The sequence below is a fragment of the Syngnathus leptorhynchus genome, chromosome 1, assembly GCF_054491065.1.
Source record: "Syngnathus leptorhynchus isolate UIUO chromosome 1, UIUO_Slep, whole genome shotgun sequence".
NCBI classification, from domain to species: Eukaryota; Metazoa; Chordata; class Actinopteri; order Syngnathiformes; family Syngnathidae; genus Syngnathus; species Syngnathus leptorhynchus.
Genome location: NC_141195.1, coordinates 1,801,887 through 1,823,840, shown reverse-complemented (window position 1 = coordinate 1,823,840; position 21,954 = coordinate 1,801,887). Strand labels below are relative to the sequence as shown.

The following is a 21,954-nucleotide window of genomic DNA, read 5'->3' as shown; positions in this document are numbered from 1 at the left end:
TTATAAATTTGGTGGACACGCTACGTCTCACATACGCGCCTGCTGTTTTGGTGTAAAAAGTAGAATAAATGCAAGACCGAAAAAAGTATCTCCACTTTTATGTGCAAGCTGTAGAACTTCATTTTGGTTTATTTAACCGAGGCACAGAACGCCTCACAGGTGTGAATGATGGACAACGTCATGTAGCTATTTCATTCACAAGTATAACACCATCGTGGGACAATTCTGTATTGTTAATTAATTTAATTAATTATTAACTATTAAATCGTCTTTCTCATGAGCGCTGCCCCCAAGTCCTCCATTGTAAATTAATTATTAGTACGTTCATTGGCTCATCAACAATTAATGTGCACGTTGAAGGGCATCTTGCTGGGTCAGAGGGGACAAAAAGCCACAAATGTGAAATTGTTTCACAGATGCTCATCATGCGAGCCTCAGATGTACTTTCCATTGGGGTTATAAGTCAATTATGTGGATTGGTAGCCCCAAAGTTTAACTCCACGGCTCGTGGTTTGCGCTTCCAACCTGGGGTCACCGGTGGCGTGGGTGCGATTCCCAAGTTGGGTGAATATTTTTTACGCAATGCCAGGCACGGCGGACTCGAACTTGCGCTTGGACTGCCCAACCTTTTCTGCATATGAGGAACATGGTGCTGATTGGCTGGAAAGTCTCCTTCCATCCCGCAATGTCGCACAGAGGAGCATCAAAAAGTCTCTGGAGCTCTAAGCTATATTCTGAACTGAACAGGAGAACAGCCATTTTCTACTTCCTTTTATAATTTGCCTCATTTTTAGCCTTTGATTGAGGTCATATTTGATCAAGGAAGCTTTTAGTCTGATGTTCTTTTTTGAAAAAAATTAAAATTTTAATGTGCTAGTATCCCAATGTGCCAGTACCCTAACATTCCCACGGCTGCGAGGGCCCTTTATTGCTGGTTGCAACTCTAGTATGTAAATTAGTTTTCACTGTTATGTGGTTGATACCCAATTATATTTACTCTTGGAAATAACAAATCCGTGTCATTGCTGTAATCTTGGCACATATTTTGATTCTTTGCTTCTTAACCGCGATAAAACCGAGTTGTTGATCATATGCCCTGCTTGTCATCATCACCTATTTAAGCACACCACTCTGAGTCTTGATACAAGTAATACAACCCAAAATGATTCAACAGAAAATCATGTGAAATTATACGTGACTCACTCTCTTGTTTCAAACACACATTAACACATAACACAGAAATCATAATTCATGCGTTTGTTACATCTGGTCACAATTATTGCAATGTATTCTGGTCCCTGGTCTTACTATACCTAGACAAAGTCTGCAGTTAATACAAAATGCTGCAGCTCTTATTTATCTATTTATTTATTTATTGTTTATTTATTTGGGTTATTTGCTTATTCATCACTCTTGTCTATTCGTTTTTACTCTTTGTGCTATTTGCTTGTATGTGTTGTGTAATGTGTCTAGTCACCGTGGGACGGTGGGAAACGTAATTTCGATCTCTTTGTGTGTCTTAACGTGAAGAAATTGACAATAAAGCTGACTTTGAGCTAGAACATTGGATTTGATTACTGTGATAGCCATCTTGCATTGGTTCCCGATCCACTTGCAATGCGATTTCAAGGCTTTGTGATTTACCAATAAAATATTACACGGATTAACTTCTTCCTATTTCATTGATTTATTGGTACTACATATTCCATCATGAAACCTTTCACAAAACACTGTTCTTTTAATGACCCAGAGAGCCAAAAAGATGTCCCCAGGTTTTAGCGCATTCTCTATTTGGGTACCAGAGCTCTGGAAAGCACTACTTACAGTTATTTGTAGAAATATTCAAAACCTGATAAACAACGTCTGACATTTTGTTAAGATAAATATTGGCCAATTTGACAACTGCTTCTACTCTCCAAACCGAAAGCTGCCGTCTCAATTCTGCTCTGACTGACCGGGACAAGATTTGAGGGGAACCACCACTTTGCAGTCGCTGCCGTTGAGATTTCTGCATTGAGCAACACTTGACTGAACATCTTCCTGCGGTGCTTCTCCTGATTGAATAGACTATCACTCTATTTTATCTCATATTGCTCTGTATCACATTATATGTTAAATTTTGCACACTAGGCACCCAATGCAGCCTTGTCGTCCTAAAATGGGGCATTCCCCCATTGGTGGCCTCTTCACAAGCTTTCTCATTTTGCCCTGAATGAGTTTTTTTTTTGTTTTTTCTTACCCTCTGGGTGTTAAGATCAGGGGGTGTCATTAATACTTGTCAATTGTGGGAATGTGAAGCTCTTAAAGATGTTTCTGTGATAAATGGCTGTATAAATAAACTTGACTTGACACGTGCTCCTTCTTTCTTTTGACGGTTAGCAAATACTTTCGGCCCATTACCAGCACGTTCTGGTCACATGCAATAACACATTAAAACTATTTCTCAACTCCAAAAAGAAAGCAAACCTGATTAGAAAATGGGGACTTCTGAGCTCTAATTTTAAGAAATATAAGTTGCACCTATTGTAGGACCAGCCAAACTATGAAACAAAGTGAGACTATAGTCCAAAAAATGCTAGGTTTTTTTTTCTTGACGCATTTTTTGACTTATGTTATTTATACTCTAGGGTGATTTATAATATGAAAGAAAATCTTAATGATGTAATGTAATAATTCAGGATTAGTCAATAGAGACGCTACTAGAATTGGTAATAGTACCATGGTATATGTTTGCTTACAAATAAGTGTGATTGCAGTACCTGAATATCCATCAGTCTCTCCTGTAACAGTTTTTCTTGCCGCTTAGCTTTTCGCTTCAATTTTTTCCTCTTGTTTTTTGAAATTTTACCAACCTACAAACACACATACATATGAGAATGAATGAAGACACAACAAAATTGTAAATTCAGTTCAATCACATACTATAACTGTGAGCATAGGCATCACATCAAATTATGGCCCTCCAGAAGGCAAGCGCTATACTCACACAAACTATAGTCTAATGCACAGGTGTCACACTCATGGCCCGGGGGCCCGCCACATCATTTTATGTGGCCCGCGAAGACAAATTGTGCATCAAATTCGTGTGTCATTACTAGAATTGCAAATTGTCTTCACTTTTGATAATATATATATTTTTTAAAATATTTGACAGGTTTTTTTACTCGTCTGATTTGAAAACAAGTTATCTGTCAGTTTGTTTTGTAGCTTTTACTGTATATAATATGAGGTGCTCATACATTTATTTGGGTTGACAGTCATAATGGCCCTCTGAAAGTAGCTATGACTATAATGCGGCCAGCGAAAACAAATTCTTTGACACCCCAGGTCTAATGTATCTTTAAGTTCTTTTACTATGGTTCAGGAATTGTTTTTGTTTGGGCTCACAGTATCATGTATTAAAATGCAGGTATATAAGGACGCCCAAAATAGATTCCAACATGACTACTATAATTTCTTTCCTAATGGTTATTTATGGTTTCAACATTGGATTGCACTACATCCTGCGCCACCTAGACACCCCAGGGATGTATGGCAGGATCCTGTTTGTGGACTTCAGTTTGGCGTTCAACACCATTGCACCCAACATCCTCCAGCAGAAGCTCATTCAGCTCGCTGTGCCTGCCTCCATCTGTCAGTGGATCACCAGCTTCCTGACCAACAGGAGACAGCATGTGAGGCTGGGGACCATCACATCCGACACCCGGACCACCAGCACTGGCGCCCCCCAGGGGTACATACTCTCCCCACTGCTCTTCTCTCTCTACACCAACGATTGCTCCTCAGGAGACTCTTCTGTGAAGCTCCTGAAGTACGCGGACGACACCACTCTCATCGGACTGATCCGGGACGGTGACGAGAATGCGTACAGACAGGAGGTGGAGTGGCTGGTCCACTGGTCCAGCCAAAACGACCTGGAGCTGAAGCCGCTCAAGACCATGGAGATGACAGTGGACTTCAGGAGAGACCCTTCGCCACTTCAACCCCTCACCATCCTCAGTAATGCTATTCCCACCACAGACACCTTCAAGTTCCTGGGATCCACAATCTCCCGGGATCTGAAATGGACTGGCCACATAGACTCTGTCTGGAAGAAGGCCCGGCAGAGGTTGTACTTTCTAAGACAGCTCAGGAAGTTCAATCTGCCACAGGAGCTGCTGAAGACCTCCTACCTGCCATCATCCAGTCTATCTTCTGCACCTCCATCACTGTCTGATTTGGATCGGCAATCAAACAAAACAAGCACAGACTGCAACGGACAATCAGGACAGCAGAAAAGATAATCAGGACCAACCTCCCATCTATCCAAGACCTGTACCTGTCCAGCACCAGGAAACGTGCAAGTAACATCTCTACAAACCCTTCTCATCCAGGTTACAGTCTGTTCGAACTACTCCCCTCCGGACGGCGTTACAGAGCGCTGTACGCCAAAACCAGCAGATAGAGACACAGCTTCTTTCCCCAAGCTGCCGCTCTGATGAGCTCGCATATTTCATAGAGACTCAGAGACATCCTGTTCTTGCCACTTAAATGTTGTTAGTCACCTGAATGTTGTTCATCACTTAAATGTTGTACAGAGGCTGAGATCGACCGGAGTCAAATTCCTTGTTTGGCATGCACATACTTGGCCAATAAAGCTGATTCTGATTCTGATTAAGCATTCAAGATGAAATCCACAGAATATTGAGTTTTTAATCGCAACTGCCACTGCCACTTTCAGCCGAAAAATGGTAAATAGTACCGTAATTTTCGGACCATAAGTCGCGTTTTTTTTCATAGTTTGGGTGGGTGGGGGGGGGGTTGACATGAGCAACTTATATGAGTTGTTTGTTTTTTTTCAAAAAATTTTACTTGATCATTAACACATCAGGGCGGCTCGGTGGGGCAGTGGGTAGCACGTCCGCCTCACAGTTAGGAAGGTGCGGGTTCGATTCCACCTCCGGCCCTCCCTGTGTGGAGTTTGCATGTTCTCCCCGTGTCCGCGTGGGTTTTCTCCGGGCACTCCGGTTTCCTCCCACATCCCAAAAACATGCTTGATAGGCCGATTGAGCACTCCAAATTGTCCCTAGGTGTGAGTGCGAGTGCGAATGGTTGTTCGTCTCTGTGTGCCCTGCGATTGGTTGGCAACCAGTTCAGGGTGTCCCCCGCCTACTGCCCGATGACGGCTGGGATAGGCTCCAGCACGCCCGCGACCCCCATAGAGACAAAGCGGTTCAGAAAATGGATGGATGGATTAACACATCACTTACTAGTACAGTTGATGACCTCACATATTATTTTTAATACACTGAAAAAACGAATAAAGCAATTCACACTTTAAAGCACAAGATTCAAGTTCATGAAACAAATAAACAAAACAAAAAAAAACAACTGAAAAAGAAATATAGTTATTTTCAAACTAAACTGAAGGATGGTGATTTAAATTTCACCATTGGCCGTAACGCAACAACTGGGAGGGGAAAGCGCTGTTTTTTTGAGTTTTTAAAAAGCACAGGTCTGGTGAAGAGAATTTAGTGTGGTGATGTAAAAAAAGAAAAAAAACAGTAGGGGCAGCAATGCAATTTAGGATGCAAGCTCTGCTTGTGATGGACAGCATGCGAGCACACATCACGCCAGACATGCAAATCACGAGTCCTACGGTGCGCATACGCGGCATTGATTACACGATCGATGATCGATGTATTTTATGATTTGGAGTGACAGATGGTTTGGTAATATTGTTGCTATATGATAGTTATTTGAAATATACTTTATATATCGTTATATGGGTCTGTGGAATAATTAGACATGCAAATCACGAGTCCGACAGCGCACGTACGAGGCATTGTTTACACGATCGATGATCGATGTATTTTATGATTTGGAGTGACACAGATGGTTTGATAAACGTGTTATTTATGTAATAATCATTTGAATAAATCTGAATGTTACGTTAGGCCCGTTCTCAGCCTCTCGTTTGTGTATGTCACGTTAGCATACCGTATCGTTTAGCCTGTTGTTGCTGGTTTGTGTCTGTTTTTGGTGTTGGATTTTGACAAATACATTTGCCCCAAAAGTGCGACTTATATATGTTTTTTTTCACGTTAGTGTGCATTTTATGGGTGGTGCGACTTATACTCCAGAGCGATTTATAGTCCGAAAATTACGGTACTTGTATGGCACTTTTCTACTTTTGGTACTTGAAGCTCTTCACACTGCTTCCTCATTTACCTACTGATGACATGCCATCAGGAGCAACCGGTGGTTGAGTGTTTGCCTCAAAGACACTTCGACATGGTCACAATGGCTGAGGATCGAATCTCCAACCTTTGGGTTCATAGGGGCACGCAAACCCCTCCACCACGATAAGTTGACGCCAATTTAATTTTAAATTAAATTTGGTTAAATTGTGGTGGAGCTGCAAAGTTGAGTCGAAGTCTCCAAGTGTGTATAATAGCTTGTATGTGTGCTGTTGAGCCTAACTGCTGTGTCACAAAGATTGACACGAAAGTGAGGCCAAATAAAAAAGCAGTATTCCCATACTAAACGAACGCTGAGATCAAAGGAGCTTTACAACAAGTGATCGCAAGGGGAGGAGCAGGTCCAAAAGTATTTGCCTATTTGTGTGTGACTGGGTGAGTGGTATGAAGTTGGTGATGACATAGACATTTGGCTGTTGTATTGAGGTTTGTTCAATCAGTTACAAGTCAAGAGAAGCAAAACAACCAATCACAACACAGCATCTGGTACAGTGAATCTGTTACCTGAACATCAATGGGAGTTGTGCTGACTGGCCACACATATGGAGGGAAAGATGAAGAGAGGAGAAAATGAGAACAGGGAGCAGGAAGTGCATAAAACGTCTGGAACTGGCTTTTAAAAGACAGCAGCAGACCAGTCAGGCAAAGAGGAGTATACTAGCATTGAGTGTGACAGATTCGTCAGCATTAAAGAAGAGTCTTACGAAACAGTGACTTTCACCTAATGAGACAGATGGAGGCAGGGCTCCCGCTTTCTGCCAGATAGTGGCTTCGGCAGCCAGCCTCCTGATGTAGACCTCATCCACATCCAGCAAGATATTCTCTGGTTTGATGTCTGTGTGGATGATCTTACACTTTGTGTGCAAGTAATCCAGACCCTGTAGCACCTGCAAACATGTCAGCAAATACATATGAAACAACACGTGACACGACATCACAGTTTGTGTGTGTGTGTGTGTGTGTGTGTGTGTGTGTGTGTGTGTGTGTGTGTGTGTGCGTGCGTGTATTGCGTTTTTGTTACCTGTCTGATGATGCTCTTGACGCATACAAGAGGTAGCCCCATGTAGTTTGACTTGATGATCCACTTTAACAGATGATGACCAAGAACCTCCAGAACCATACACACATCTAACAATGGCTGAGGAGAACAAAGACTCAAGGGGACATGGTCAGACAGACAGACAAATCAGGTGAGTCAGGTGGGACTGAATGAAGGATACGAACTCCATTGACTCCAGAAATTTTGAAATCATCAATTAATTGGACAATCTTCTCCCTGTGGGGGTCGGAGGGGTCACTGTCCCTCACCTGGACACAGAGAGGCACTGTGTTGCCTATTCAATGGGTACATGACCACGCAAAATGAAGGAATATGTATTGACTAAAGCAGTGGTCACCAACACGGTGCCCTCGGGCACCAGGTCACCCGTGAGGACCGCATGAGTCGCCCACAGGTCTGTTCTATAATTAGCTCAATTAGCGACACTTATCAGTGAGCTGCACCTATTTAGTTTATTTTTGCTATTCTTGTTTCAACATATGAAAAGATGGCGGCGCGTGCACACGGAGCGGCCTCTCTCTGTCCCAACCGATTGATCGGGACTCTGTAGTTGTACGCAGACACTGCTCGCCACTGGCGGAGTTTGTGATCATTAAGTGCCGTCCTTTCTACCTGCCAAGGGAATTTACTGCGATTCTCCCTGTCGCGGTCTACATCCCGCCTTCTGACGTTGGGAGTGACAGGATCACGGCCCTTAGTGAACTGTACCAGGCTGTCAGTGATCAGCAGACGGCGCACCCTGACAGTTTCACCATCTTCGCTGGTGATTTTAATCATGCTGACCTGAAGTCTGTTTTTCCAAAGCTTCACCAGCATGTTAATTTTCCAACGCGTGGTGACAGCTTCCTGGACCTGGTCTACACTGCACAAAACGGAGCTTTCAAGGCCACCCCCCTGCCCGACATTGGACTTTCTGACCACGTCACCGTTCTGCTTACGCCCGCGTACAGACAAAGAGTGAGGGCTTCCAGGCCGGTTCGCAAGCGGGTGAGAGTGTGGCCTGAGGGGGCCTCTGATGCTCTTCGAGACTGCTTTGGCACTACAGACTGGGAAATGTTTAAGCAGGCAGCCACTTGCAACAATCAGACTGACAATGAGGAGTATGCTGACTCTGTGACCTCTTACATCGCGAAGTGCATTGATGATGTGACCCTCACAAAATACATCGTCACTCGAGCTAACTGGAAGCCTTGGCTGACAGGGGCTGTCCTCGGGCTGCTGAGGGCCAGAGACAAAGCCAGAGACAAAGCCTACAGGGCTGGGGATGAAGCGGGTGTGAGATCAGCTAGGGCGAACCTGTCCCGGGGCATCAAGGATGCGAAAAAGGCATTCTCTTCCAAGATTACTGCCCACTTCAAAGACAGCAGGGATGCTCAGGGCCTGTGGCAAGGCATTCAGACCATCACGGACTACAAGGCCGCTCCGCAGAGCTGTGAGGGCGACGTCCCTCTGATCAACGAACTGAACCGCTTCTTTGCTCGCTTCGATGCTCAAAACAGCACTTGCCCGCTGAAGACCTCTCCCCCTTCGAACGAGCAACCCCTGTGCCTCTCTCCTGTTAGCGTGAGGAGGACGCTTGCCGCTATCAACACCCGTCAGGCGGCGGGCCAGGACAACATCCAGGGGCAAGCGCTAAAGGACTGCGCTGAGGAGCTGATGGATGTCTTCACGGACATCTTTAACATTTCCCTGCAGCAGGCCGTCGTCCCGTCATGTTTCAAGGCTCCCACCATCATACCTGTGCCGAAAAATCCTGCTCCTTCCTGCTTCAATGACTACCGTCCTGTGGCACTGACGCCCATCATCATGAAGTGCTTTGAGCGGCTTGTCATGGCGCACGTCAGATCTGTTCTTCCCCCCACCATAGATCCCTTCCAGTTTGCCTTCCGAGCCAATCGGTCCTCTGAGGATGCCATCTGCTTTGCCCTTGTATGTGACTCGTATGTGAGATTGCTGTTTGTGGACTTCAGTTCTGCATTCAACACTATTGTTCCACAGCGTCTCATCTGCAAAAAACGGAGCTTTCTGCAAACTCGACAAGCTGGGCCTCAGTACCTGCCTTTGAAACTGGCTACTGGACTTCCTCTGTCAGCAGCCTCAGGTAGTAGGTGTTGGCGACAATGTCTCCGGCAGCATCACGCTGCTCTTCACCCTGCTGACGAATGACTGCACCGCAACTTACAGCAGCAACCGCGTGCTGAAATATGCCGACGACACGACTGCGGTGGGTCTGATCACCGGGGGCGACGAGACCCAATACAGGTCGGAGGTTGACCTTCTGGCCACGTGGTGCAGGGACAACAACCTCCTGCTGAACGTCAGCAAGACCAAGGAGATTGTTGTTGACGTCCGGAAGGATCATGCCCAACACCTACCGCTGACCATCGACGGTGCTGTGGTGGAGAGTGAGCAGTACCAGATTCCTGGGGGTGCACATCAGTGAGGACCTCTCCTGGACCATCAACGCTGCATCGCTGGCGAAGAAACCTCAGCGCCGCCTGTACTTTCTGCGGAAACTCAGGCGAGCAAGTGCTCCTCCTGCCATCATGACCACAATCTACCGTGGCACCATTGAGAGTGTCCTCTCCAGTTGTATCTCTGTGTGGGGTGGTGGCTGCACTGAATACAACATGAAGGCTCTGCAGCGCATAGTGAATACTGCTAGTAAGATCATTGGGACTCCGCTCCCCTCCCTGAAGGACATTTACACCTCCCGTCTCACCCACAAGACGACCGCGATTGTGTGTGATGTGAGTCACCCCGCTCACTCTTTGTTTGATCTTCTGCCCTCTGGGAAGAGGTACAGATGGCTGCGCTCCCGCACCACCTGACTCGCCAACAGCTTCGTACTCCAAGCTGTCAGGATCCTGAATTTTCTCCCCGCTCCACCCTCGGCTGCGTGACGTCCTGTTCTTTTGCGCTGGCTGTCTGCTGTAAGCACGCTCGCTCCATTTTGCTCCTCTTATTTATTTATTTATTTATTGTTTGTTTATTTGGGTTATTTGCCTATTACTTAAACTGCTGTATTTCCCCCATATACCGGCTCTATTGATAATCTTACAAATGAATTCAATGCTACATTGTTAAATGCCATCAACTCTGTGGTGTCGCTACGTCTGAAAACACGCCGTAGATTGCCTACTCCGTGGTTCACAGATGAAACACGTACGCTTAAGCAATTATGTAGAAAGCATGAACGCAAATGGTGTTTAACCAAACTTGAGTTTTCCATCAGGCATGGCGCAACAGCCTCCAAAAATATTAAGATGCGCTTATTTTAGCAAAAACTCGCTATTTTTCACAAGTCATTAATCTCAATAAAAACAAAACTAAATTCCTATTTGCCCCTCCGTGAGTCGTCACCTTATCGTGGTGGAGGGGTTTGCGTGCCCCTATGATCCTAGGAGCCATGTTGTCTGGGGCTTCATGCCCCTGGTAGGGTCACCCATGGCAGAAGGGTCCTAGGTGAGGGGCCAGACAAAGCACGGCTCAGAAGACCCCTGATGATGATAACAATAAATGGACGTCGTTTTCCCTCGCCTGGACGCGGGTCACCGGGGCCCCTCTCTGGAGCCAGGCCTGGAGGTGGGGCTCGAAGGCGAGCGCCTGGTGGCCGGGCCTTCGCTCATGGGGTCCGGTCGGGCATAGCCCGAAAAGAAGACGTGGGTCCCCCTTCCAATGGGCTCACCACCTATAGGAGGGGCCAAAGGGGTCGGGTGCATAGTGAGCTGGGCGGCGGCCAAAGGCGGGGACCTTGGCGGTCCGATCCCCGGCTGCAGAAACTGGCTCTAGGGACATGGAATGTCACCTCTCTGGCTGGAAAGGAGCCCGAGCTGGTGTGTGAGGCAGAAAGGTTCCAACTAGATATAGTCGGCCTTGCCTCCACACATAGTTTGGGCTCTGGTACAAGTCCTCTCGAGAGGGGCTGGACTCTCTTCCACTCTGGAGTTGCCCACGGTGAGAGGCGTCGAGCAGGTGTTGGCATACTTATTGCCCCCCGGCTGGGCGCCTGCACATTGGGGTTCACCCCGGTGAGCGAGAGGGTAGCCTCCCTCCGCCTTCGGGTGGGGGGACGGGTCCTGACTGTTGTCTGTGTCTATGCACCGAACGGCAGCTCAGAGTACCCACCCTTCTTAGAGTCACTGGAGGAAGTGCTGGAGAGCGCTCCTTCTGGGGACCTTGTAGTCGTGTCATCGGATTTGCGGCCGCATGTTTTGGACACTCGGGTGAAGAGAGGGGCGGAGCTGTCAACTGATCACCACCTGGTGGTGGGTTGGCTCCGATGGTGGGGGAAGATGCCGGTCCGACCTGGCAGGCCCAAACGCTCTGTGAGGGTCTGCTGGGAACGTCTGTCAGAATCCCCTGTCAGGAAGAGCTTCAACTCCCACCTCCGGCAGAGCTTTTTCCACGTCCCGAGGGAGGCGGGGGACATTGAGTCCGAGTGGACCTTGTTCCGCGCCTCCATTGTTGAGGCAGCCGACCGGAGCTGTGGCCGTAAGGTTGTTGGTGCCTGTCGTGGCGGCAATCTCCGAACCCGGTGGTGGACACCGGCGGTAAGGGATGCCGTCAAGCTGAAGAAGGAGTCCTATAGGGCCTTTTTGGCCTGCGGGACTCCGGAGGCAGCTGACAGGTACCGGATGGCCAAGCGGAACGCGGCTTCGGCGGTTGCTGAGGCAAAAACGTGGGAGGAGTTTGGCGAGGCCATGGAGAATGACTTCCGGACGGCTTCGAGGAAATTCTGGTCCACCATCCGGCGTCTCAGGAGGGGGAAGCAGTGCACGGTCAACACTGTTTACAGTGGAGATGGTGTGCTGCTGACCTCGACTCGGGATGTCGTGAGTCGGTGGGGGGAATACTTCGAAGACCTCCTCAATTCCACCGACACGCCTTCCATTGTGGAAGCAGGGCCTGGGACTCTGAGGCGGACTCTCCAATCTCGGAGGTCGAAGTCACTGAGGTAGTCAAAAAACTCCTCGGTGGCAAGGCCCCGGGGGTGGATGAGATCCGCCCGGAGTTCTTAAAGGCTCTGGATGTTGTGGGGCTGTCATGGCTGACACGCCTCTACAGCATTGCGTGGACATCGGGGACGGTGCCTCTGGATTGGCAGACTGGGGTGGTGGTTCCCCTCTTTAAGAAGGGGGACCGGAGGGTGTGTTGCAATTACAGGGGAATCACACTCCTCAGCCTCCCTGGTAAGGTCTATTCAGGGGTGCTGGAGAGGAGGATCCGTCGGGAGGTCGAACCTCGGATTCAGGAGGAGCAGTGTGGCTTTCGTCCTGGCCGTGGAACAGTGGACCAGCTCTACACCCTCGGCAGGATCCTCGAGGGTGCATGGGAGTTCGCCCAACCAGTCCACATCTGTTTTGTGGACTTGGAGAAGGCGTTCGACCGTGTCCCTCGGGAGGTTCTCTGGGGGGTGCTTCGGGAGTACGGGGTGCCGAGCCAACTGATAAGGGCGGTTCGGTCCCTGTATCACCGATGCCAGAGTTTGGTCCGCATTTCCGGCAGTAAGTCGGATTCGTTCCCAGTGAGGGTTGGACTCCGCCAAGGCTGCCCTTTGGCACCGATTCTGTTCAGAATTTTTATGGACAGAATTTCTAGGCGCAGCCGAGGCGTTGAGGGGGTCCGGTTTGGGGACCTCAGCATCGCGTCTCTGCTTTTTGCAGATGACGTGGTGCTGTTGGCTTCTTCAGTCCGTGATCTCCAGCTCTCACTGGAGCGGTTCGCAGCCGAGTGTGAAGCGGTCGGGATGAGGGTCAGCACCTCCAAATCCGAGTCCATGGTCCTCGGTCGGAAAAGGGTGAAATGCCCTCTCCGGATCGGGGATGAGATCCTGCCCCAAGTGGAGGAGTTCAAGTATCTTGGGGTCTTGTTCACGAGTGAGGGCAGGATGGAGCGCGAGATCGGTGCAGCGTCGGCAGTAATGCGGACTCTGTACCGGTCCGTCGTGGTGAAGAGAGAGCTGAGCCAAAAGGCAAAGCTCTCGATTTACCGGTCGATCTACGCTCCTACCCTCACCTATGGTCACGAGCTATGGGTCGTGACCGAAAGAACGAGATCCAGGATACAAGCGGCTGAAATGAGTTTCCTCCGCAGGGTGTCCGGGCTCTCCCTTAGAGATAGGGTGAGAAGCTCGGTCATCCGGGAGAGACTCGGAGTAGAGCCGCTGCTCCTCCACGTTGAGAGGAGCCAGATGAGGTGGCTCGGGCATCTCATCAGGATGCCTCCTGGACGCCTCCCTGGGGAGGTGTTCCCCACCGGTAGGAGACCCCGGGGTCGACCCAGGACGCGCTGGAGAGACTACGTCTCTCGGCTGGCCTGGGAACGCCTTGGGATCCCCCGGGATGAGCTGGAGGAAGTGGCTTGGGAGAGGGAGGTCTGGGAGTCCCTCCTAAAGCTGCTGCCCCCGCGACCCGACCCCGGATAAGCGGAAGAAGATGAAGGTGAAATACCTATTTGATACAGTGGCAAAGCTAACTACGCCAGCCAACCACCGATAGCTCCTTTCACTCAGCTGACGAGTTCATAACATTCTTCGCTCGAAACATTGAATCCATTAGGGATGAGATCAAGATGACCATTCCGATCGCTCGATTGCTGGCGCTGACGATCATCCAATAACCCTCTCAAATTTTAAAAGCGTGTCCCTCGAAAGGCTTACACAATTAGTTAGTGCGGCTAAACAAATAACATGTTTACTCGACCCGCTTCCAGCCAAACTATTTAAAGAACTATTTCAAATCTTAGGACCGTTCGTCTTAAATATAATTAATCGGTCTGTCTCCTCTGAGATAGTGCCAACAGCCTTTAAAACCGCTATCATTAAACCGCTACTTAAGCGACCAAATCTTGACCCGCACTGTATCAGTAATTATAGGCCAGTTTCAATCTCCCATTCATAGCAAAACTGCTTGAAAATGTAGTAGCGCAGCAGCTTATTGATTACATGGTCGCTAATAATTGATATGTATGAATCTTTTCAGTCCGGTTTTAAAGCTAATCATTCCACTGAGACAGCACTTGCTAAAGTGACTCATGATCTCCTCATAGTTATGGATTCAAACACTTCATCGGTATTGTTGCTCCTCGATCTTAGTGCTGCCTTCGACACTGTAGACTTCAATATTTTATTAGAGTGTCTTAAAGGTTGTGTTGGTATTTCAGGGCTAGGCTGGTTTCACTCATATCTATCGGACAGGACGCACCGAGTGGTCCATGGCAATACGTCCTCTGAGCTCTATAAGGTTACGTGTGGTGTCCCACAGGGATCGGTACTGGGACCAATTCTATTTAATATTTATATGATTCCGCTTGGGGACATAATACGTAAATATAATACTAGTTTTCAATGTTACTCGGATGACCCCCAATTGTATATGCCGTTATAAATGACAGATCCGTGGGACTGTTGTAATCTTGAGGCATGCCTTGTGGAGATCAAGCAATGGATGTCTGTCAACTTCCTTCGTCTTAACCCAGATAAAACTGAGATGTTGATAATTGGTCCAGCTCATTATCAACATTTATTTAAGGAAACCACTATAACTATAGATAACCGTACTATTACTAAGAGTGATAATGTAACTTATCTCGGGGTAATATTTGACCAAACGCTCTCCTTTCACAAGCACATTAAGAATATAACCAGAATTGCGTTTTTTCACCTTCGTAATATTGCTAAGATTCTCCCAATCCTCTCGGCCAGTGATGTGGAAATTATTATACATGCGTTTATTACGTCACGCCTGGACTACTGTAATGCACTATTCTCTGGTCTTCCCAAGTCCAGCATCAAAGGTTTACAGTTAGTACAAAAGAAACCTTGAGAAGGGACCACAGATGGAAGGATCCCCCCTTCAGGATCCCCTCGCTGCAATGGATGCAAAGATGGCACATAGTAAAATACATAATATGGAAATCAAAAAGTGGATGTCCAGGCCAAAGCGAAGAGCTGTCGGAGGTAACCTCGAGGAGGGTAATCCGCTGCAGTTCCCTCATCCTGAATTGGTTCACGAGAATCTTGACTTGAGAATTTGGTGGAATTTCAAATTTGAAAATGTGGAATTTATGGAAAGTGGGAAGTTGGGGGATGTCGAGAATCTTTCTGAATGTAATTTGATTGTCAAAAGTCAAAGTCCACTTTATTGTCAATTTCTTCACGTTAAGACACACAAAGAGATCGAAATTATGTTTCCCACCGTCCCACGGTGACTAGACACAGTACACAACACTTACAATCAAATAGCAAAAAGAGTAAAAATGAACAGACAAGAGCAACGAATAAGTAATAAGCAAATAACCCAAATAAATAAACAATAAATAAATAAACAGACAAATAAGAGCAGCAAAATTGAGCAAGCGTGCTAATAGCAGACAGCCAGATCATAGCGCAAAAGAACAGGACGTTATGCAGCAGAGGGTGGAGGGGGGAAGGAATTCAGGATCCTCTGCTAAATGATGTGAATTTCAAACTGGAACCATGTAAATGTGAAATGTTGAATGTGCCTTTGAGAATGAATGGGGGAAAATTTGTCGGAAATTTGCGAAAACTGAGAATTTTCGGAATAAGAAAAATGGAAGCACTCATTTCGTGAATATTTGGAATACGTGAAAGGTGGAATGGAGTGAATGGGTTGAAATTATATGGAAGAAGAAGAAGGACAGAAAAGTGAGGAGAATAATACAAAAAAATAACTAGAATTGCAATTTCTGGACAAATTGTGTGTGAAGGCGAAGAGGCTAAAAATTCTAATGGGAAAGATTAATGGTAAAAAATTATAAACGTTAGAAATGATAAGTGGAAAAAACATAAAAGGAAACAAATGATGATAAATGATGAGAAGTAGAATGAATGGGAAAAACGATAAGCGGGAAATATAAAAAAGGGAAATAAATGGTGATAAATGATGACAAATTAATAAAAAGGGAAATAAATGATAAAGATAAATGGGAAAATGATAAAGGGGAAAAATGAAAAGGGAAATAAATGGTGATCCTCTCAAGCTCACGTGATTTCATATTTTCGGATTCGTCTTCGACTTGCTTGGGATTGTGAGGACAATTTTACAAAAATCCGGCTGGTTCCGTCATGATGTATTTTGGGTCCATACGGAAGAAATCCATGACACTAAAATTAGCTTAGTTTAATTTAGCCAGCATCTGGCATTCCAGAGGCGACAAAGAAGCAACCAAATCGCCGCCTGCTCTGGCTGTGGTGGCCGTTTGTCTACCGTTTGTCTACCGTCGATCATCGGACGCGGAAGTATGTCTGCGGAACAAGAGGTTTGTACTGCTTCGTGCACCAACTGCACCCTTCTTTTAGAGAGGTTGTCCCTGCTAGAGGGACGTGTCCGCCAGTTAGAGCAGAATAGTGCGATAACAGTAGATGTGGCGGACACAGTCGCGGACTGTAGTCAGCCCGCTAGCCCCGTTAGCATTAGCCCCAAGCGGCTTGCTAATCGCGATGAGCCAGGTAAGACGCATAGCCGTCCAAAGTCATCTCGGTCTACTGGCCCTCGCACCTTGGTCATAGGTGACTCCATTACCCGAAATATCACGCTTAAAAATCCAGCCACGGTAATGTGTATTCCTGGGGGCAGAGCACCCGACATAGAAGCTAATCTTAGGGAGCTGACTCGCAATAGGACTAGTCAACAGCGTAGTTCCAACAACACTAGCTACTCTGATATAGTGATACACGTCGGCGCCAATGATGTTAGGATGAGGCAATCTGAGATCACAAAGAGAAACATAGCGAGGACTTGTGATCTCGCCAGAAAGATGAGTCGGCATCGAGTATTTGTCTCTGGCCCCCTGCCTGGGAGAGGCTCTGATGAGAGGTTTAGTAGATTAGTCTCCCTTAATCGATGGATGGCTGGGTTCTGTAAAAAGCAGGGACTGTATTTCATAGATAACTGGCCCTCCTTCTGGGGCCGCCCCGACCTGCTGAGGAAGGACGGCCTTCATCCTAACCGTGAAGGCGCCTTCACTCTTTCTAGAAATATAGATTACTGTTTGAGCCACTCATGACAGGTCACCTTAGAGCAGGCCGGAGCACAGGTGATTAGACCACCTGTCAGGATGGGTTTGGAGTCAGTTAAGTTAAAGTTAACTAGCGCTAGGCTAGACTTCCAGCATGCACATAGCTCCTTGTGTAGACTAAAGCGTAACAGTTTGAATAGTGCTACAGTCCACATGATCGCGCTTTCTACTGAGGTGGCAGACAAATCCAAAAGCTCCACCCCGACCAGTATAGCTGATGATATGGTGACTGTTTCAGATAATATTACGTGTGTACCAAATATTTACTATCAAATTCCTACGGTCGTATCGTCCCACCGCGCGAATAAACAATTGAGAGGTGATGTCAGGCCTAGAGAACACAACCTCACTTTCATTTCGTTCAAAACTCCTCCGATAAATACAAACCCTGACCAACCGATTACACTTAAACTTGGCTTTATGAATATTAGATCGCTTCATACAAAAGCGGTTCTCGTTAATGACCTCATCACGGAACATAATCTAAATATATTTGGTCTTTGCGAGACCTGGTTAAAACCTAATGACCTGCTACCGCTTAATGAGGCCTCGCCTCCAAATTTTGTGAGCTCGCATGTGGCGCGTCCTCGAAAAAAGGGTGGGGGTGTTGCCCTCATCTCAAATTCCGATCTTAGATTTACGCCTCGTTCGATTAACATATTTAAAACATTTGAAGTTCTCACTGTCCGATCCACCGCTTTACCGTCATTTTATCTTGCTGTTATTTACCGTCCACCTGGGGCTTACGCTAGCTTCCTGGATGAATTTTCAGAATTCGTGGCTGCTCTAGTGACAAACGCGGATAATATAATAATCATGGGCGATTTTAACGTCCACATGAATTTACCGTCAGAGCCACTTACTTCGGCGTTTCAGACTCTAATTGATACGTTTGGTTTTACGCAAGCCGTACAGGTAGCAACGCACAAGAATGGTAATACCTTAGATTTGGTATTATCCCGAGGACTGGCAACCTCTAATATAACAGTACTGCCTTACACTACTGTTTTGTCTGATCACTACTTAATAAAATTTGAAATTTTAGTTCTTAGTCAAAGACAAGAGAGCAATCAGAATTATAGCAGCCGTAATATTAACTCCATGACTGCGACTGCGCTATCTGGGCTACTGCCACCAGCAACTGCCGTATTGCCCTCATATACCGGCTCTATTGATAATCTTACAAATGAATTCAATGCTACATTGTTAAATGCCATTGAATCTGTGGCGCCGCTACGTCTAAAAACTCGCTGTAGACAGCCTACTCCGTGGTTCACAGATGAAACACGTTCGCTTAAACAATTAAGTAGAAAGCATGAGCGCAAATGGCGTTTAACCAAACTTGAGGTTTTCCATCAGGCATGGCGCGACAGCCTCCTGAAATATAAAGATGCGCTTATTTTAGCAAAAACTCGTTATTTTTCGCAGGTCATTAATCTCAATAAGAACAATCCTAAATACCTATTTGATACGGTGGCAAAGCTAACACTACGCCAGCCAACCCCCGATGGCTCCTTTCACTCGGCTGACGAGTTCATGAAATTTTTTGCTCGAAAGATTGAATCCATTAGGGATGAGATCAAGATGACCATTCCGATCACTCAGTCGGGACCGCCGATTACCGGCGCCGACGATCATGCAATAACCCTTTCAAATTTTAAAAGCGTGTCCCTCGAAAGGCTTTCACAATTAGTTAGTGCGGCTAAACAAACAACATGTTTACTTGACCCGCTTCCAACCAAACTATTTAAAGAATTATTTCAAATCTTAGGACCGTCCGTTTCAAATATAATTAATCTGTCTATCTCCTCTGGGATAGTGCCAACAGCCTTTAAAACCGCTATTATTAAACCGCTACTTAAGCGACCAAATCTTGACCCGGACTGTCTCAGTAACTATAGGCCAGTTTCAAATCTCCCATTCATAGCAAAACTGCTTGAAAAAGTAGTAGCGCAGCATCTTATTGATTACATGGTCGCTAATAATCGATATGAATCTTTTCAGTCTGGGTTTAGAGCTAATCATTCCACTGAGACAGCACTTGCTAAAGTGACTAATGATCTCCTCTTAGCTATGGATTCAAATACTTCATCGGTATTGTTACTACTCGATCTTAGTGCTGCCTTCGACACTGTTGACTTCAATATTTTACTAGAGCGTCTTAAAGGTAGTGTCGGTATTTCGGGGTCAGCACTAGGCTGGTTTCATTCGTATCTATCGGACAGGACGCACCGTGTGGTCCATGGCAATGCGTCCTCTGAGCTCTATAAAGTTACGTGTGGTGTCCCTCAGGGATCGGTACTAGGACCAATTCTATTTAATATTTATATGACTCCGCTTGGGAACATAATACGTAAATATAATATTAGCTTTCAATGTTACGCGGATGACACCCAATTATATATGCCATTATCAATGACAGATCCGTGGGACTGTTGTAATCTTGAGGCATGCCTTGCGGAGATCAAGCAATGGATGTCTCTCAACTTCCTTCGTCTGAACCCAGATAAAACTGAAATGTTGATAATTGGTCCAGCTCGTTATCAACATCTATTTAAGGAAACCGCTATAACTCTAGATAACCGTACTATCACTCAGAGTGATACTGTAACTAATCTCGGGGTAATATTTGACCAAACGCTCTCCTTTCAAAAGCACATTAAGAATATAACCAGAATAGCATTTTTGCACCTTCGTAATATTGCTAAGATTCGCCCAATCCTCTCGACCGGTGATGCCGAAATTATTATACATGCATTTATCACGTCGCGCCTGGACTACTGTAATGCATTATTCTCTGGTCTTCCCAAGTCCAGCATCAAAAGTCTACAGTTAGTACAAAATGCTGCTGCAAGGCTGCTCTCACGGACAAGAAAATTTGATCACATTACCCCAATATTAGCCAATTTACACTGGCTCCCGGTCCATTTAAGATGTGACTTTAAGGTTCTTCTATTAACCTATAAATCATTGCATGGCTTAGCGCCTTCATATCTCGTCGACTTAGTTTTTCCTTATGTTCCGTCTCGTAACCTTCGTTCGCAAAACGCTAGTCTTTTAGTGACACCGAGGGCCAAGAAAATGTCTGCAGGGGCTAGAGCATTTTCTATTCGGGCTCCAGAGCTCTGGAATGCCCTGCCAATGGATATTAGAACTGCTACCTCAGTAGAAATATTTAAGACACGTTTAAAGACGTATTTTTATGATGTGGCCTTTAATTAACCTGTAGTAGCCGATTCGGCTGGAGTCTGTTTTTGCTCCCTCTCCCCGACCCCACTCCCCCCACCCCTCCCCGGCTGGGGAGGTGGTTAGGTGACACCCAAGCTGACGACGGCTATCTAGATTCTCGTGGACCAATTCAGCATGAGGGATCTGCAGCGGAATACCCTCCTAGAGGACACTGCCAGGACAATCGAAGGCACCTCCAACAGCTCTTCGCTTTGGCCTGGACATCCACTTTTTGATTTCCATATGATGTATTTTATGTGCCCTCTTTGCATCCATTGCAGCCTGGTGATCCTGAAAGGGGGATCCTTCCATCTGTGGTCCCTTCTCAAGGTTTCTCATTTTTCCCCTGGTAGGGGTTTTTGAGTTTTTCCTTGCCCTTTTGGGAGCCCAAGATCAGGGGATGCTTTGAGAATAATTGTCAATTGATTGTCTATGTGAAGCCCTTTGAGACTGCTTGTGATTTAGGGCTATACAAATAAACTTGACTTGATAAATGGAGATATTGATGAAGTTGCCCAATGTAGGGATCTAACCCACGACACTAAGGTTAGGAGTCTGATTCTCTACCAACTGAGCTAACCAGTGTCCTTCTATTGAAACCGTGGAATTAGTTTAATGTGGGGCAAAATGGTAGATAGCGCGTGAATTTGAGAACGGGGTGAATCGGTTAAAGCATATGGGACTAGTTAGTTCGCAAAAAAGTGGGAGGAATAAGTTGTTGATTGTTCCATCTTTCATAAATCTTATTCATAATTACAGTGTCGTATTTAATGAGAATCACTGATTTATATATTTTTGGGGGGATTTTTTTAATGCTGTTAATAAATGCATTTGTTTTCAAAAAGCTTTTTTTTTCGAACATTCATGCTTTACTACCTACTTAAGGCCAAAACCTTTTATGCAATGAACTTTACATGTCATTTATCTAACTTCACGCAAGCACTGCATCCATCTGCTCCTGGTTCGGCCCTCAGTCAAAATTTAGAACCCAATTCAGCCCGCAAGTCAAAAAGTTTGCCCAATCCTGCATTAATCAGTACCCAGGAAGTAGCCCTCGGTTTAAGAAAGGTTGGCGACCCCTGGACTAAAGCTTTGTGATGCATTCCATGTCTGACGACGTCTCGACAAGTTGTAAGGCTTTGTGCTGAACTACGCATGTAATGCTACATATAACATTGTGTGCAATACTATGACCAGTATCATATGTCCAGAAAAGTGTCGGACTAAGTTTAGGGATAGGTCCAGGGCAAAGTGCATGACTATGTGCAGGACTTTGTACAAGAGTAGGTGCAACACTTTGAACAGGGCGAGGTGTAAGCCAAGCTTGAGGGCTTCATGCAGGACACAAAGAAGAGTTAGGTAAAGGATGTAAATGTCACGCTTGAC

General features: G+C 46.2%; 1 protein-coding gene across 5 annotated transcripts in view; it reads right to left on the bottom strand.

Annotated features, from left to right (window-relative positions):
* The window catches only part of LOC147061389 (SRSF protein kinase 3-like), a 79,435-nt gene that overhangs the window by 37,837 nt on the left and 19,644 nt on the right, over window positions 1-21,954 (bottom strand). For 4 of the 5 annotated variants that reach the window (XR_015065904.1, XM_085910434.1, XM_085910447.1 and 1 more), the window contains exons 7-11: window positions 7,460-7,547; window positions 7,261-7,367; window positions 6,961-7,126; window positions 6,744-6,769; window positions 2,760-2,852 (exon numbers count right to left, since the gene is read on the bottom strand). Coding sequence is in view for 4 of the 5 variants with exons in the window: in XM_085910434.1 (XP_085766560.1) it covers window positions 2,760-2,852; window positions 6,744-6,769; window positions 6,961-7,126; window positions 7,261-7,367; window positions 7,460-7,547 (480 nt within the window). In the remaining variant the exon portion in view is untranslated. The remainder of the gene's footprint in view (window positions 1-2,759; window positions 2,853-6,743; window positions 6,770-6,960; window positions 7,127-7,260; window positions 7,368-7,459; window positions 7,548-21,954) is intronic. The other variant, XM_085910439.1, reaches the window with a different exon arrangement.